Source organism: Squalius cephalus, assembly GCF_949319135.1.
Source record: "Squalius cephalus genome assembly, chromosome: 24".
Taxonomy (NCBI): Eukaryota; Metazoa; Chordata; class Actinopteri; order Cypriniformes; family Leuciscidae; genus Squalius; species Squalius cephalus.
This window is the reverse complement of record NC_137145.1, coordinates 1,972,990-1,992,989: the sequence shown is the minus strand read 5'-3', so window position 1 is coordinate 1,992,989 and position 20,000 is coordinate 1,972,990. Positions and strand designations below refer to the sequence as shown.

The 20,000-nt window shown below is 33.9% G+C and overlaps 1 protein-coding gene across 2 annotated transcripts in view; it reads left to right on the top strand.

Annotated features, from left to right (window-relative positions):
* wdr70 (WD repeat domain 70) overlaps nt 1-20,000 on the top strand; it is a 91,268-nt gene that overhangs the window by 5,099 nt on the left and 66,169 nt on the right. For both annotated transcript variants that reach the window (XR_013819981.1, XM_079860758.1), the window contains exons 6-9: nt 3,576-3,635; nt 4,475-4,608; nt 6,199-6,352; nt 11,560-11,636. Coding sequence is in view for 1 of the 2 variants with exons in the window: in XM_079860758.1 (XP_079716884.1) it covers nt 3,576-3,635; nt 4,475-4,608; nt 6,199-6,352; nt 11,560-11,636 (425 nt within the window). In the remaining variant the exon portion in view is untranslated. The remainder of the gene's footprint in view (nt 1-3,575; nt 3,636-4,474; nt 4,609-6,198; nt 6,353-11,559; nt 11,637-20,000) is intronic.

Sequence of the window (20,000 nt, the reverse complement as noted above, 5' to 3'; positions counted from 1 at the left end):
ATGAGTGATATATGATGCGATATATATGAGTGATATATGAGTGATATATGATGCGATATATATGAGTGATATATGAGTGATATATGAGTGATATATGAGTGATATATGAGTGATATATGAGTGATATATGAGTGATATATGATGCGATATATATGAGTGATATATGAGTGATATATGAGTGATATATGATGCGATATATATGAGTGATATATGAGTGATATATGATGAGTGATATATGAGTGATATATGAGTGATATATGAGTGATATATGAGTGATATATGAGTGATATATGATGAGTGATATATGAGTGATATATGATGCGATATATGATGAGTGATATATGAGTGATATATGATGAGTGATATGTATGAGTGATATATATTAGTGATATATGAGTGATATATGAGTGATATATGAGTGATATCTCTGTGTGAGGTACCTCTAGAAATTGTACTAGTGAAATTGAATTAACACCACAAAAATGTATATATGTTTTGTTGTTGCTATTTTTTTTTATCAAATGATTAATTGAAATTGTTTTTTTTTGTTGTTGTTGTTTTTTTGTGTGTGTGTAAATCAGAAGAGTAGTATGAATATAAATCAATCCTGCAATACAAATTTGTTTGTTATCTGGGAAATTGTCTAATGTTCAATAGGATTCATTGGTTGAAAGGTAACAAGTTGAATCCTTTGTATGATTGACTTTGAAATGTAAATTTTACTTATAAATTGACTTATAAGTTGGCACCCCAGCAAAAACCCAGTCAATCCGCTACAATATGAGTGATATATATGAGTGATATATGAGTGATATATGAGTGATATATGAGTGATATATGAGTGATATATGAGTGATATATGAGTGATATATGATGAGTGATATATGAGTGATATATGAGTGATATATGATGAGTGATATATGAGTGATATATGAGTGATATATATGAGTGATATATATGAGTGATATATGAGTGATATATGATGAGTGATATATGAGTGATATATGAGTGATATATGATGCGATATATATGAGTGATATATATGAGTGATATATGAGTGATATATGATGAGTGATATATGAGTGATATATGAGTGATATATGAGTGATATATGAGTGATATATGAGTGATATATGAGTGATATATGATGAGTGATATATGAGTGATATATGAGTGATATATGATGAGTGATATATGAGTGATATATGAGTGATATATATGAGTGATATATGAGTGATATATATGAGTGATATATGAGTGATATATATGAGTGATATATGAGTGATATATATGAGTGATATATGATGCGATATATATGAGTGATATATGAGTGATATATGAGTGATATATGATGAGTGATATATGAGTGATATATGAGTGATATATATGAGTGATATATGAGTGATATATATGAGTGATATATGATGCGATATATATGAGTGATATATATGAGTGATATATGAGTGATATATGATGCGATATATATGAGTGATATATGATGAGATATATATGATGAGATATGATGAGATATATATGAGTGATATATGAAGAGATATATATGAGTGATATATGAAGAGATATATATGAGTGATATATGAAGAGATATATATGAGTGATATATGATGAGTGATATATGATGAGTGATATATGATGAGTGATATATGATGAGTTGTATGATCTCAGTGACATTCAGTGCAGTGTTTTTGTAATGTGTCAGTGGCGCCACTAGAGGGCCACACTGTCATTATCATTCCTGGAAATATAGACGACTGAAGCTTGTCTTTTGCTTTCTTAAAGACTCTCTTCTCCTGTCATTTGACCTTAAACGTCTCTATTGAGCTTTTCAGAGACATTCTGCTCTTTAGTTTGGATGAATCTCATGGAACCTCTCTGAAGAATACATCTAGGTCATATTTCACTTTAAAATGAAAAGAATATTAAAAATATTACTATATAATAGAGTAAAACAACATATAATATAAAATAAAATTCTATTTTAGGTAAAAACACATTTTATCCCCAAATTGTTATTTAATGCAAAAATATTTATTTAAAAATATATATACATTAAAATACAAATATTAATATTATGGCAATATGTCTTGTAGTGCCTTTTAAGTTATGTTTAAAATTAGCGATTTTAAAATTTAGTGATTTAAAAAATAAGTGATTTTTATAAAAATTTAATGAGAAAAATAACTGCATATTAAATTGTAATATAAAATAAAATTCTATTTTACATAAAGTGAAGCCTATGGGCTTCATTTTCTTTATTTTCTCTCTTAGTTTTTACATTTTAGGATGAAATATAACCTGGAAAATATGTTTTCATGAGATTTAGAATCTCTCACTCTCACTCTCACTCTCTCTCTCTCTCTCTCTCTCTCTCTCTCTCTCTCTCTCTCTGTCTGTAGTAAATGTATTTCTCTCTCACTCTCTCTCTCGCTCTCTCTCTGTCTCTCTCTCTCTGTCTGTAGTAAATGTATTTCTCTCTCACTCACTCTCTCGCTCTCTCTCTCTCTCTCTGTCTGTAGTAAATGTATTTCTCTCTCTCTCTCCTCTCTCTCTCTCTCTCTCTCTCTCCTCTCTCTCTCTCTCTCTCTCTCTGTCTGTAGTAAATGTATTTCTCTCTCTCTCTCTCTCTCTCTCTCTCTCTCTCTCTCTCTCCCCTCTCTCCTCTCTCCTCTCTCTTCTCTCTCCTCTCTCTCTCGCTCTCTCTCTCTCTCTCTGTAGTAAATGTCTTGCTCTCTCTCTGACAGTGTGCAGGCCTCCTCTTCCCCAGGCCTGCGGTGTTTGAGGGCCGCTGTGGGCCGGTTTGATAGATGTGTTCTGGTGTCGGGCCGCCCCGGTGATGTCTCTGTACTCCGCTAAATGTATCCCATCAGGCCCAGGTGTGCCGTGCGAGTTTTGAACGAGCGTTAATCAGCCAACGCCACAAATCACACAGACCTGCGTGTGTTTGATTTCGCTGAACAATCCCGCTGTGAGCGCTGAACACCGGATGATATTTTAGCAGCATATTTTGCACTAAAAGAAATAAAAGGGAACCTTATCCTGAATTAAAGAGGACATATGGTCTCTACTAGAACAGGTTTTCCTGTGTGAATGTTGATTATTTTCCTCATATTCTCCATTGTTGCGGCTCCTCTCTTCCCAGTCTGTCAGTAACACTCTGTTTACTTCCTGTCTCTATGAAGCCCCTCCTTCTGAAAAGCACACTGTGCTCTGATTGGTCGGCTGGATCAGTGTGTTGTGATTGGTCGAGCGCTTCGAGTGCGTTTGGGAAATGTCCCGCCCCTTACCATAACCGCTAGTTTAACACACTACTAACTAACTCAACCAGGCCCCGCCCCTTTATTCTGCGTATGAATTATTATAATGAGGAATAGTGTGACGTGTTCGTTCCCGGAAGAAACTCAAGACTACAATGAGTTCAGAAACACTGACACTGATATAGAGAAGAACTGGAGCTTCTTCATCCTCAAACAGCAACATTACACACTAAAGAGAGATGAACATGGGCTTCAAAAGATGCTGAAGGTGTTTCTCTCTCTCTCTCTCTCTTTCTGTAACAGAATCCAGTGAAGAAGATCCCGGATACTCATGAGATCACGCTTCAGCACGGCACTAAATCCGTAAGTCCACTCGTTTGCTCCTGAACGCTCGTGTCCTGATAGTTGGGATTTGTGAGGATTATATAATTTGACTCAAGCTCAGTTAAAACTCATCTAAAAAAGTCATATTTTACATAGTGCTTTATAGAATACAGGTTGTTTCAAAGCAGCTTCACAGAAATAAACAGGAAAATAAGTGTAAAATTCATCAATTATGAAACTAATTTCAGCTGTAAAGCAGCTCTACAGAAGACAATAGTGTCATTATTCAGTTTTCAATGTTTAATTCAGTTCAAAAACACTCGATTCATCGATTCAGCTGTAGTTCACAATTCAGTACAAATTTTGTTCTCATCTGATACTATCAGTGCATTAAATCGATCATAACTGAATATTAATTGTCTTTAAACCCCAAAAAAAGAGCATCCAGTGAAACTCGATTCAGTTCAAGTTTTGTTCGTCACTCAATTCAGTTCAAACATCTAATGAACTCCGTTTTGTTCTCATCCGATAGTGTCAGTGCAGTTTAAATGGTAAATAATAAATATGAATTGATGTTTCATGTCAAAAATAAGACCTTCTAATGAAACTCAATTCAGTTCAAATTTTAGTTATAACTCAATTCAGTTCAAACATCTAAAGAAACTCAGTTTTGTTCTTATTACTGAATATTAATTGTCTTTTAAACCCCCCCAAAAAACATCTAATATAACTCAATTCAGTTCAAATTTTGTTCGTCACCCAATTCAGTTCAAACATCTAGTGAACTCAGTTTTGTTCTTATTACTGAATATCAATAGTGTTTTAAACTCCAAAAAGAGCATGTTGTATCCCGTATCTGATGAACCCTGACTCCACAGGTCTCCGCTCTGGCTCTGGATCCGTCGGGAGCTCGTCTGATCACCGGCAGCTTCGACTACGACGTGAAGTTCTGGGATTTCGCCGGGATGGACTCGTCTCTGCACGCCTTCCGATCGCTCCAGCCGTGCGAGTGGTGAGTCGGTCCATCAGACACGCGTTCATCCCTGTCTCTCTCCTCGATACACCTCATCCGTCAGGAATGAGCTCCTCGTTCTCCAGTCCAATCAGCTGATTGCACACAGATGCCGTGTATTTTTGTTCTTGTCTTTTTGTTTTTCCTTGAAATCCCGCTAAAAGTGGAACCCAATTGTCTCGAGATGTTGGAAGCCAATTGGCTGAGCCCGAGCGCTCTTGCGTGTGTGTGTGATTCGTAAAACGCCACGCCACATTAACATGTTCATCCACCCAGTTGTGGTGGCATCCCTTCACACACACACACACACACACACACACACACACACACACACACACGGCCAGACAAAACACATGTGGAGCCCATAAACCAGTGACCCGGAGAGGGAAACCGGACCTCTAATGTTCTCGAAGCTTCTTGGCTCTTTCATTGACTCCAGTTCAGTGTGTGTGTATATATATATATATATATATATATATATATATAAATATATATATATAAATTATGCCGTTCAAAAGTTTGGGATCGTTGAGATTTGTAATGTTTTTAAAAGAAGTCTCTTCTGATCAACAAGGCTGCATTTATTTGATTAAAAATACAAAAAAAAATACAAAAAAAAATATATATTGTTTAATATTTTGACAGTTTAAAGTATCTGTTTTCTATGTGAATATACAGTAAAGTGTAATTTATTCCTGTGATCAAAGCTGAATGTTCAGCATCATTACTCCAGTCTTCAGAGTCACATGATCCTTCAGAAATCACTCTAATATGATGATTTGATGATCAAGAAACGTTTATTATTATTATTATTATCAATGTTGAAAACAGATTATTTGATGAATGGGAAGTTCTAAAGACATTTATTTGAATTAGAATCTTTTGTAACATTATGAATGTCTTTACTGTCACTTTTAATCAATTTAATTCATCCTTGATGAATAAAAGTATTAATTTATTCTATTCTTTTAAATTCTAACTAACTCCAAACTTTTGAACGGTAGTGTTTATGTTACAATAGCTTTATATTTCAGATAAATGCTGTTCTTTTCAACTTTCTATTCATCAAAGAATCCTGAAAAAAATTACATAACTGTTTTCAACATTGATAATAATAATAATAAATGTTTCTTGAGCATCAAATCCTCATATTAGAGTGATTTCTGAAGGATCATGTGACACTGAAGACTGGAGTTGATCACAGGAATAAACGCACTGCAGTTTTGTCGTCTGTCTCTTTAAATGCCCGAGCTCGTTAAAGCACGGTGGATTCTGATTGGCTGTCAATATTTCTGTCCATCAACTGGGAAAATCGTCATGGAAGTGATTCCAATGATATCGTTCCTCTGTGTCGTTATTGTTATAGTTGTGTGGTCTGAACTTCACTATTCTTATAGAATTAAATCTTTATAGTTATCGTTATAGTTATCATCGGTATTATAATTTAAAAATAAAATAAAAATAAAAAATAAATAAAAATATATTTTTCATGTTTTAGAATTTATTTATTTTTTATTGAAAGAATAATTTTTTTTTAAATCTGCAATTAATTAATTAAAACTCAATAATTAATTGTGTGTGTGGTTCCAGTCATCAGATCAGATCACTGCAGTACAGTGTCACCGGTGATGTCATTCTGGTTGTGGCGGGAAACTCTCAGGCCAAAGTTCTGGACCGCGACGGGTTCCAGGTTCTGGAGTGCATTAAAGGGGATCAGTATATCGTGGACATGGCCAACACCAAGGTAACCACTGATGCGTTACTGCCACTTTAAACACATTTGCATGTAGAAATCTTAAAGGTGCAATAGCACAAACAACAGAGATAACTGTAAGGGTCAAAAGAAAAACTGAAATATGAAAATATGCATTTATGGGATGATTTGCACAGTTTCAACAGGCATGTGATGTGGCTGCGTCCAGTGTGTGTTAGATCCAGGGTTAACTTTAAATAAAAACATAAAATAATTAAGTAAAATAATGATAAATAAAATATTAAAAAACGTAATAAATATAAAAAACTGATACATTTTTCATGATTCTTTAAGGAACAGAAAGTTCAAAAGAACAGCCTTAATTTGAAATAAAAATTGTAACATTATAAATGACTTTACTGTCACTTTTGATAAGTTTAATGTTTCCTTGCTGAATAAAATTATTAATTTCTCTTTTTTTTTTTCCTTCAAAATAAAATATTACTTTTGAATGGCAGTGTGTCACGTGATCCACAAAAATATAAAGCAAAAACCTTAAACTTATGATGCCAAAGGAACATTTCTTATATTGATTTAGATTAACTTGATGTGCTAAAATAACATATTAAAAAACTTTAACTAAAAGTTAGATGAAAACAGAAAATGCAAAAAACTATATTGAATAAACTGTTATTTTAGTTGTATTAATATTTTGAATTATGTATATATTTTTTACTTATGTCAGTTTTTTTTTTTTTTTTTTACTTTTTAGTCATTTTGTTGTGCTTTTGACATTTAACTAAAAAATAAATAAAAGATATTACTGTTTTAGGCTTAATTAGGTTTTAGTTTTATAGTATAAGTAATTTCAGTGCTTCAACTTATTTCAGTTTATCGCAGTTCAACTGATATTTCTATTTAATTTGAACTGCAGTGTTTTTAAACTCTTCTAGTGTCAGTGATCCTGCAGTTCAGTCCTCCAGTCCTCGTGTGTGTGTGTGTGTGTGTGTTTGTTTGCTGCATCTGGACTCTGTTTGTTGACTGGGATGTAATGAGGTGTAGATGAACTATATCAGAGATGCTGAATGTTGCACCTGGTCCTCAGACACACTGTGTGAGTTTGTGTGTGTTTAAAGCGGCTCAATGACGGTCGCGTCACTAATGGAGTGTGTCGGCATGCTATAGTCACTGCGAGAGGGACCGATTCCTCGCTCTTTGTTTGTTATTGGGTTTTCTCTCCTCGTCGGGTACTTTATGTTCCCTAGCGAGTGCATTTCAGCGTCGAGTGTAAATATTGTTCTCTTCAATCATTGTCAATGTCATGCTTTACTGTTTAAAGATGCCAACTGGACGTCCATAACAGAAATACTTCAATTCAGTTTGTTTTATTATCGTAGCTATTACTTCCACATGTGAACACACTTGATAATATTACACAGTGTGATATTTTAATATCATCATATACTATTATGGTTATTACTTTGTTTTCATTTTGATTTTAGTTTAAGTTTTAATAAATGCTTTTGTTGTTGTTATACTTTTTTTTTTTTTTTTCGTTAGCGTTCAAAAGTTTGGAATAATTCAGATTTTGAATGTATTTAAAAATCTCTTCTGCTCGCCAAGACTGCATTTATTTGATCAAAAATACAGTAAAAACAGTGTAATATTATTGCAATGTAAATCATCTGTTTTCTATGTGAATATCTAGTAAAGTGTAATTTATTCCTGTGATTAAAGCTGAATGTTCAGCATCATTACTCCAGTCTTCAGTGTCACATGATCCTTCAGAAATCATTCTAATATGAGGATTTGATGATCAAGAAACATTTATGATTATTATCAGTGTTGAAAACAGTTGTGCTGCTTCATATTTGTCTGGAAACCGATAAAGGATTATTTTGTTTCAAAAAAAGGACGCATTGACTTTTATTCATCAAGGACGCATTAAAGTGATCAAAAGTGACAGTAAAAAGACATTTATAATGTTACAAAAGATTCCATTTCAGATAAACGCTGTTCTTTAGAACTTTATATTCATCAAAGAATCATAAAAAAATTAAATGTATCACAGTTTCCACAAAAATATGAACTGTTTTCAACATTGATGATAATTATCAATAATTGAGGACTAATAATAATTAAGCAGCAAATCAATTACTGTGTGTAAATATTTCTATTTTTTTAGCTTTATTTTAATTTGAGTTTTTAGTAATTTTAGTGCTTCAACTTAAGCTTGTTTCAGTTAGTTGCCATTTCTAACTGTTTTTTCTCTCATATTTAGATTTATAATCGTTTAATTTCAGTTGACATTAACAACAGATGTGATCAGTGTGTTCTCTGTCTCCTGAGCATCAGTCGTCTTATCTTCCGCTTCAGTGATTATAATGATTATAACAGTGTGTCGGTTAGTTTGGTGAGTTTAAGGTCAGTCGTTGAGGTTTTTGATCAGTAGCTCCAAAACAAACCATCTTTTGTCTCATATTTAGAGTCACTGACAGATGATGCGGTTGGTTTGTGTCGTAAAGCGTCTTTATAATGGATTTCTGGTAGGGAAACATTCAAATATGAACATTTTGGAAGATACCGATAACCGATAATTCTTTGTATTTGAAAGCCGATAACCGATATATTGGCCGATAAATCTAAATTCTAATTTTAATATCTTTTTTGAGAGCCTGATTACAAAAACAAGTGTCTCACCATGTCCCAAACACACAATTATAATGTTCTCATTATGATTTTATGTAGCCGATATGACAGACTTGTGTTGCACTGAACTATATTTTCCTTTTTTGAAGTGATTTCAATCATATTTCAAGCAATTCAGAATCATCATGTTGAACAGTGCGCATCTGAAGAGTCTCAGCTGAAGACATTATTTATCGGTTTTAATATATCGGGCAAATATTTTTTTTATTGGGCCGATAACGATAACATTAAAAATGAACATCGACCGTCTGGTGTCAAACAATAGACGACGGAGCCGAATATCTGCTCTGAATTTGTGTTTGGGGGAGCTGAGCTTCATCCGATGAGGTCAGTGTGTCTTTGGGCGGCATGAAGGTCGATCAAATATTCACAGCATATTTGTTATGATGCAGCGGGTGAATGGCACGCTTTAATAATGCGCTTTAACCAATGCAGCATGTGCTCATCATCAGAGACAATCACTGACAGCTTTATTTATTCTCCGAGAACGACTTTATAATTGTGTTTTGATTCAATTCCTGAATTTTCATTTCCTGTGTCCAAATTAACCCTTTAAAGTCAGCATGAAGCGACATTCACAACATGCACAACATGAATATTCAGTTGGAAGTAATGCAGGACAGAACATTATTTTATTTATTATTAGGCTGTGATATTGTGGTGTTTTATGAAGTCAAGCATCAGCATTAATCTAGCTCATAGTTAGTGTTTGTGATCACTCGATGTGAAAATGTTGTTTGTTCATGTTATTTCGACATATTCAGACAAGCTTGTTTTCAGAGGTGGAGAAAGTAAAGAAGCTAAATTTGGATGAAAGATAAGAAACTGATTAATCATCTATATTCATCTATAATAGACTACGGTCAAAGTTTTGGAATAATTCAAGATTTTTTATGTATTTAAAAGTCTCTTCTGCTCACCAAGGCTGCATTAATGTGATCAAAAATGCAGTAAAAATAGTGAAATATTATTACAATTTATAATTGCAGTTTTCTATGTGAATATATATGTAAGGAATAATTGACGACAGGCCGTTGAATTATTAGAAAAATAATGCACACCCGAGGTGGTAATGCGGTCACGACGCGAAGCGGAGTTACACCTCGGGTGTGCATTATTTTTCTAATAATTCAACGGCCTGAAGTCAATTATTCCGCTTATACTACAGTTACCACACCTCGAAACATTGTTCAGATTATGTATTTCAAGACGTTTGTAAAGTTGTTGTCATTAAAACGCTCTTGTTTGTAGGACTAATTTCTTACGCATCTAATCCAATGCCTCCGTTGCTAATTCCAAAACGTCATTTTAGAGTTAGTAACGGAGGTTTGAGCCACTGATAGCAGACTAATGCTGGGACACACGACTAGCTGACACATTCTCTGACTGTTTTCATCGCAGCAGATTTTAAACACCGACTCTGAACACAGACTGAACACGCTGAACACGCGTTTGGGCATGATCAGTCATAAGTATCAAATTACATTCATAACCGGCCTTAAAGTGTGTCCCCGGCTTTATGCAGTTATTAATGCAGTTATTAGAGAGAGATGTTGCAATAATGAGACAGAAAAGCATGTGCGTCAGTATTATTAGCCTATTTATTTATTAATTTAATTCGTTTTAATTAATTCGTTCATTCTTTTTTTTTTTCATTGACAGATGACAGTAGACTAGCCAAATAAATGAAACACAAAGCCCTTTTAACAAGTAGGCCTATCAATAATTATTTATTTGTTATTATCTGCAATAAAAATCCGTGCAGCAGGACTATCCATTTATTTAGCCTATATTCAGTTTAATTTTCTATTGATTATAATATAAATATGACTATATAGTTTATTTATTAAAATTAAACTGCATGTTTCTATTGATTGTGAAGCTAGACATTGAAAATTCCAGATCAAGCGCATGGGGCTAAATGCTTTTTATTGTTATGAATTGTATCCTATTTTCCGTTATTACCGTTGACTACGCGGAGTGATATGGAACTGTAATGCGGTCAAGACCTGCCTGGAACTACTTTAGCCGTGCGTTTCCCTGAAAATAATGCACACCTTAGAACGTTCGTCAACCAATCAGATTCAAGCATTCAACGGTCCTGTAGTATAATAAAGTATAATTTATTCCTGTGATCAAAGCTGAATTGTCAGCATCATTACTCCAGTCTTCAGTGTCACATGATCCTTCAGAAATCACTCTAATATAATGATTTGATGCTCAAGAAACATTTATGATTATTATCAATGTGTATCAAAATAATAAATGCTGTTCTTTTGAACTTTCTATTTATTAAAGAATCCTAAAAAAAATCCTAAAAAAAATAAAATGTATCACGGTTTCCACAAAAATATGAACTGTTTTCAACACTGATAATAATCATAAATGTTTCTTGAGCATCAAATCACATGAAAAAAATCTTAATACATATATTTTTTGTTCACAATGACTTTAACATATGATTTGAATTAATTATTGGATTTTTATTCCGATTTTAGTTTGTTATTTATTAATTTGATTGAAATAATGTTGGCATGTCTGTGGTTCAGGGTCACACAGCGATGCTGAACGACGGCTGCTGGCATCCCAAGATTAAAGAGGAGTTTCTGACCTGCTCCAATGACGGGTGAGTTGAGCTAACGAGTTCATTACGCTGTTCGCATGTTTATATCTGTGAAGGAAACTCGGTCGCCCTCTCTCGTGTTTTGAGGTTTGTTTCCGCCACAGTTATTTTGCATACTTGAGGATATTCGTGGTCTTTCTAAAAAAAAACATTTGTTCTTGAGTTTTAACACATAATCCCAGGGGATTGTGGGGCATTTCACTGGGATAGTCACTGAAACTTTCCAAACTACATGGAGACAATTGCATGATTGCCTTAATCAGATTTAAAGTTTATACCATATAAACTTATATAAATTCATTCCATTCTCATAACTGCATGTAAAACAAATCACATTTTAATGCTTTTCTTTTAATTAAAATAACATTTATGGCCGTCATTAAGAAAGTGAGTCTGATTCCGATAGAGTCTTTTTTCAGACTGGTCTTTTCAAGAATCACTCCACAAGAATCATTTGTTCATAAGAATCAGTATTTTATCCAGTCAGTAAGCGACTCCTGGTTCAGATTTGGTGAGTCATTTGTTAGTTTGATTCAATCAATAGCACTCTGTCTTTTTGACCAAATTAAGAATCTGTTCATAAGAGTCTTTTTTCTTTTCTTTTTTTTGTCTTTTTAATAGCATTTTAATGTTTTCCATTAATGGCAGTCATCCAGTCTGATTCAGATTCAGTGAGTCATTTGTCAAACCGTTTTTTTTTTACTAATACAAGAATCTATTTATAAGAGCCAATTGTTCATAAGAGTCAGTCTGTTTGATCACATATTATTATTTTTATCGAGTTAAATAGCGTTATGGCAGTCATTCAAGTCAGTAAGTGAGTCTGATTCAGCGAGTCATTTGTCAGAATGGACTTTTCAAGAATCACTCCATAAGAGTCATTTGTTTTGAAGAATCTGTATTTTTTCCTTTTTCTTTTTTTTTTCCTTCAATTATCCAGTCAGTAAGTGAGTCCTGGTTCAGATTAAGAGATTCAGTGAGTCATTTGTTAGTCTAATTCAAACAATAGCTCTCTGTCTTTTTGACCAAATTAAGAATCTGTTCAAAAGAGTCTAGTTTATAAGAATCAATCCTTTTAATAGCATTTTAATGTTTTCCATTAATGGCAGTCATCCAGTGAGTCTGATTCAGATTCAGTGAGTCATTTGTCAAACTGTTTTTTTGACCAATTAGAGAATCTGTTCATAAGAGCCAATTGTTCAGAGGAATCAGTCTGTTTGATCACATCTCATTGTTTTAATTGAATTAAATAGCATTATGGCATTCATCCAGTCAGTAAGTGAGTCCTGGTTCAGATTCAGAGATTCAGTGAGTCATTTGTTAGTCTGATTCAAACAAAAGCTCTCTCTGTGTTTTTGAATCCAAGAATAATTTAATTATAAGAATCAGTCTTTTTGATCACATTTAAATGTTTTTCATGAATTAAAATAGCGTTTAAGACAGTCATCCAGACATTGTTTATTTTTTCCATAAGAATCATTTGTTTAGAAGAATTTATATTTTCAATTATCCAGTCAGTAAGTGAGTCCTGGTTCAGATTCAGAGATTGAGTGTAGCTCTCTCTGTCTTTTTGACCAATTCAAGAATCTGTCCATAAGAATACTTTATTAATAAGAATCAGTTTTTTGATCAGATTTTAATGTTTAACATCTCAAGTAGAGTATAATTAATTTTGTCATGGTGAAGCCGAATACATTCAGCCGAATTCATTTCTACAAGTGTTTTCCATTCAGATGTTTCAGTGTTCACAGGCTCGAAACTACAGGCCTGTGAAATGTTACATGTGTGTAAACCTTTGCCCTGCGTCAGGTTCTGCCCTCGTTGTGTTCCCCTATAAAAGCGCGCAGGTTTTACTGTGTTTAGGGGCGTCGCCGGTGAATGTCTGAGTCGTGTTCACTGGACGCACAGATGTGGCTCTGTTTTATTCAGTTGTAATATAGATTCTGGAAGGCTTCCCTTGGCACGTTTCAGCGCATGTCGCAGGCGCTTTCAGAGGAGGAAAGCGTTTAGGTTGAGGAACAGCTGCAGATGTGTATCGGGAACACATGTGTCCTGTGATCCGCTGGTGTGGCGCTCGGCTCCAAATCTCAGGGTGGAGGTTAAAGGGATAGTTCACAAAAAAAATTACAATTAGACCATGATTTACACTCACCCTCAAGTCATCTTAGGTGTATATGACATTCTTCTTTCAGACGAATATAATAGGAGTTATATTAAAAAATGTCCTGGCTCTTCCAAGCTTTATAATGGCAGTGAATGGCAGTTTTTGTTTTGAAGTCCATAAAAAGTGCATCTATCCATGATAAAAGTGCATCTGTCCATCATAAAAGTGCATCTATTCATCATAAAAGTACATCTATACATCATAAACGTGCATCTATCCATCATAAAAGTGCATCTGTCCATCATAAAAGTGCATCTATTCATCATAAAAGTGCATCTATCCATCATAAAAGTGCATCTATCCATCATAAAAGTGCATCTATACATCATAAAAGTACATCTATACATCATAAACGTGCATCTATACATCATAAAAGTGCATCTATCCATCATAAAAGTGCATCTGTCCATCATAAAAGTGCATCTATACATCATAAAAGTGCATCTATCCATGATAAAAGCGCATCTATACATCATAAAAGTGCATGTATACATCATAAAAGTGCATCTATACATCATAAAAGTGCATCTGTCCATCATAAAAGTGCATCTATACATCATAAAAGTGCATCTATCCATGATAAAAGCGCATCTATACATCATAAAAGAGCATCTATCCATCATAAAAGTACATCTATACATCATAAAAGTGCATCTATCCATGATAAAAGTGCATCTATCCATCATAAAAGTGCATCTATCCATCATAAAAGTGCATCTATCCATGATAAAAGCGCATCTATCCATCATAAAAGTGCATCTGTCCATCATAAAAGTGCATCTATCCATGATAAAAGCGCATCTATCCATCATAAAAGTGCATCTATCCATGATAAAAGTGCATCTATCCATGATAAAAGTGCATCTATCCATCATAAAAGTGCATCTATCCATCATAAAAGTGCATCTATCCATCATAAAAGCGCATCTATCCATCATAAAAGCGCATCTATCCATCATAAAAGCGCATCTATCCATCATAAAAGCGCATCTATCCATGATAAAAGTGCATCTATCCATCATAAAAGTCCATCTGTCCATCATAAAAGTGCATCTGTCCATCATAAAAGTGCATCTATCCATCATAAAAGTGCATCTATCCATCATAAAAGTGCATCTATCCATGATACAAGTGCATCTATACATCATAAAAGTGCATCTATCCATGATAAAAGTGCATCTATCCATCATAAAAGTGCATCTATCCATCATAAAAGTGCATCTATCCATCATAAAAGCGCATCTATCCATCATAAAAGCGCATCTATCCATCATAAAAGTGCATCTATCCATGATAAAAGTGCATCTGTCCATCATAAAAGTGCATCTATACATCATAAAAGTGCATCTATCCATCATAAAAGCGCATCTATCCATCATAAAAGCGCATCTATCCATGATAAAAGTGCATCTATCCATCATAAAAGTCCATCTGTCCATCATAAAAGTGCATCTGTCCATCATAAAAGTGCATCTATCCATCATAAAAGTGCATCTATCCATCATAAAAGTGCATCTATCCATCATAAAAGTGCATCTATCCATGATACAAGTGCATCTATACATCATAAAAGTGCATCTATCCATGATAAAAGTGCATCTATCCATGATAAAAGTGCATCTATCCATGATAAAAGTGCATCTATCCATCATAAAAGTGCATCTATCCATCATAAAAGTGCATCTATCCATCATAAAAGTGCATCTATCCATCATAAAAGCGCATCTATCCATCATAAAAGTGCATCTATCCATGATAAAAGTGCATCTATCCATCATAAAAGTGCATCTATCCATCATAAAAGCGCATCTATCCATCATAAAAGTGCATCTATCCATCATAAAAGTGCATCTATCCATCATAAAAGTGCATCTATCCATCATAAAAGTGCATCTATCCATCATAAAAGTGCATCTATCCATGATACAAGTGCATCTATCCATCATAAAAGTGCATCTATCCATGATAAAAGTGCATCTATCCATGATAAAAGTGCATCTATCCATCATAAAAGTGCATCTATCCATCATAAAAGTGCATCTATCCATGATAAAAGCGCATCTATCCATCATAAAAGTGCATCTATCCATGATAAAAGTGCATCTATCCATCATAAAAGTGCATCTATCCATCATAAAAGTGCATCTATCCATCATAAAAGTGCATCTATCCATCATAAAAGTGCATCTATCCATCATAAAAGTGCATCTATCCATCATAAAAGTGCATCTATCCATGATAAAAGTGCATCTATCCATGATAAAAGTGCATCTATCCATCATAAAAGTGCATCTATCCATCATAAAAGTGCATCTATCCATCATAAAAGTGCATCTATCCATCATAAAAGTGCATCTATCCATGATAAAAGCGCATCTATCCATCATAAAAGTGCATCTATCCATGATAAAAGTGCATCTATCCATCATAAAAGTGCATCTATCCATCATAAAAGTGCATCTATCCATCATAAAAGTGCATCTATCCATCATAAAAGTGCATCTATCCATGATAAAAGCGCATCTATCCATCATAAAAGTGCATCTATCCATGATAAAAGTGCATCTATCCATCATAAAAGTGCATCTATCCATCATAAAAGCGCATCTATCCATCATAAAAGTGCATCTATCCATCATAAAAGCGCATCTATCCATCATAAAAGTGCATCTATCCATGATAAAAGCGCATCTATCCATCATAAAAGTGCATCTATCCATGATAAAAGTGCATCTATCCATCATAAAAGTGCATCTATCCATCATAAAAGCGCATCTATCCATCATAAAAGTGTATCCATCATAAAAGTGCATCTATCCATCATAAAAGTGCATCTATCCATGATAAAAGCGCATCTATCCATCTTAAACGTGCATCTATCCATCATAAAAGTGCATCTATCCATCATAAAAGTGCATCTATACATGATAAAAGCGCATCTATCCATCATAAGCACATCACACACATGACCAGCGTCGGCCAATAGTGAGCCTCCGTTCTGACATACAACCCAGAAGCGCTGCGCTGTTACACCACGTGAACTGATGAACTACACTACGTGAACTTACTGACTCTACGTCAAAATGAAGAGTTGAATAAAGTCGTTATTTTGGGGGGGTTTTGCGCACAAAAAGTATTCTCGTCGCTTGATAAACTTAAGGTTGAGCCACTGTAGTCACTTGGACTATTTTAACGATGTCTTTACTAACTTTTCTGTGATGGCAGATCTCGATTACAGAGAAGCCTATGAAGAAGTGAGACAGCTCTCAGATTTCATCAAAAATAACTTAATTTGTGTTCTGAAGATGAACGAAAGTCTTACGGGGTTGGAACAACATGAGGGCGAGTAATTACTGACAGTTCATCCTTTAACAGGGTCTGGTCTGAGCTGGATGGATCTCTTCTCTTGTAGAGACCGAACGGTCATTGATCGTTCACAGCGCCGCAGCTTTGAGTGTTGATAATAGCACACATCACCCGCTAAAGATCTGCGCTATTACTCATCTGACCACCCTGGAGCCTCTATTGAAAGCCAGACCTTCTATAGTGTCTTATTTTGCACAAAAAGCATTTGCTGTAGAACCACAGCTCCAACATTCGGCTGGTAAAGTCATTTGATTTGGTCATTTGAGAGTAAAAAACACTCGTTTATCAGCTTTAATAGACATCATGCGTCAAAGGAACATAAAGCAGAACTATAGTTTTCATCTTTATGAATTTATTTATTTATAATTTATTTTATTTGTGCATTTTATTGATTTATTTATTAATGATTTATTTATACATTTCACATCTTTATTGATTGAAATCTCGTTTATTTATTTATTTATAATTACATTTTATAAGCTAAAAATACTATTTATTATAATAACATTTTATATATTTAAAAAATGACAAACTTTTAGTATACTGCTGCACTTCTAAAAAATAAAGCATTTTTTTATTTAAGATAATATAAATTACACATCTTTATTGATTGAAATCTTTATTTATCATTTCTTTTATTTATGCATTTTATTGATTTATTTAATGCTTTATTTATATATTTCTCATCTTTATATTATTTATAATAAAATGTTTATAAACTATAAATATAATATTTAATATCACATTTTATATACATATAAAAAAATTAGACACATGAAAACTATTTTTTAGCATTCTGTAGCTGCACTTCTAAAAATATTTAAGTAAAAATAAAAATGTAGAGACTACACGACAATCTTCCCGGGTTAGTGACATCACTAACCCTCAAATTTACATAAACCCCGCCCCCTGAACACGATTAGGAGATAGTTAACTCCACATCAGCTACATAAATTTAAACATAAACAAAAAAGGTTTTGAAATTTTCAGTACAGGAGCTGTTGAAACTCCGCCCCCCTGTGCCGGGAGCAGCAGCTCATTTGCATTTAAAGGGACACACACAAAAACGGTGCATTTTTGCTCAGCCTTAAAAAGTGACAACTTTAACATGCTATATGAAAATATCTGTGGGGTATTTTGAGCTCAAACTTCACACACACTCTGGGGACATCAAAGACTTATTTTACATCTTGTGAAAAGAGCATTATACCAGCCCTTTAAGGTTTTCGGTCACACTTTAGTATGGGGAACACATTCACTACTAACTACGACTTTTGCTTCAATAAACCTCTAATTACTGCTTATTAATAGTTATTAGTAAGGTAGTTGTTTTAGGTATTGGGTGGATTAAGGGATGTAGAATATTTTCATGCAGAATAAGACATTAATATTTGCTTTGTAAGTACTAATAAACAGCCAATATGCTAGTAATATGCAAGCTAATAAGCAACTATTGGTCTCAAACTAAAGTGTTACAAATTAATATGATTTTTTTTATTCAAATAAGAAGTGCATTAAACACCATCACATACACCACCGTTCAACTGTTTGGGGTTTGCAAGATTTCTAATGTTTTGAAATAAGTCTCTTATGCTCACCAAAGTTGCATTTATTTAATAAAAAATACAGTAAAAATTGTGAAATATTTTTGCAATGTAAAACAGCTGTTTTCTATGGAAGCTTGTTTCCGCCACAGAATAAAACATTTTAAAAGATAATTGCGACTTTTTATCTCACAATTGCGAGTTTACATCAGAATTCTGACTTTTTTTCTCGCAATTCTGACTTTATATCTCGCAATTCTGGGAAATAAAGTCAGAATTCTGATGTAAACTCTTTTAAAATGTTTTATTCTGTGGCGGAAACAAGCTTCCATAGTTTTCTATTTTAATATATTTTAATATGTATTTTATTCCTGTGATCATTACTCCAGTCTTCAGTGTCACATGATCCTTCAGAAATCACTCTAATATGATGATTTGATGATCAAGAAACATTTATGATTATTATTAATGTATTATCAGCATTTTTTTTATCTTTTGAAACATTCTAAATGTATTCACTGTCATTTTTAATAATTTTAATGCATCCTTTCTGAATAAAAGTCTTACTGACCCCAAACTTTTGAACAATCGTGCATAAATATGAAAATATACATAATTTAAATTTTAAATGTTTCATAAGCGTAATTTTCTCAATGCAAAATGTAATGAAGACAGAAGAAATGCATGAAAACTTTTCTGAAAGTTTCATTGGACGATATTCTCATCTTGTTGGATGATGAATAGCGGTGACCTCTGTGTGACCTCTCCACTGCATTGTTCTTTTACCCATAATGCCTGAAAATCCTCGTGAGGAGCGCTGCGCTCGAGGCCGAATGCCGCAGATTCCCATCATGCCACGCTGGAGTAAGAGCAGGTTTCTGGCTCCACACTGAAGGCTCTGGAGATCTGCCACCTGTTCCAGAGACGGCTCACTCACATCCAGAATTCTCCATCATGTTATTGCTATAATATTTGTGTTTCTGGTGCAGAATAAACACTGCAGGAGCTGTAATGGCGGGATGCATCAGTTTTAATACGTGTGTATGAATTTGTGGCAGCGATGTGTGTACGAGTAGTCATAAAATTTATATTTGTTTTAAGAGGTGATGGTGAAATGTGGGCGATTTCTGTCTTATCCGTGGCAGAAACCCAGAGACCCAGAAACAGAAGGACTTTATTTGTAAATGTTTTTAAGATGTTCGTTTTGCAGAGCTGTATTTTTAGAAGTGCACTCGTTTGTTTTCGGCTGTTGTCCTGAAGGAGGATTAGGAAAAATCCCATATGCTCGGGATC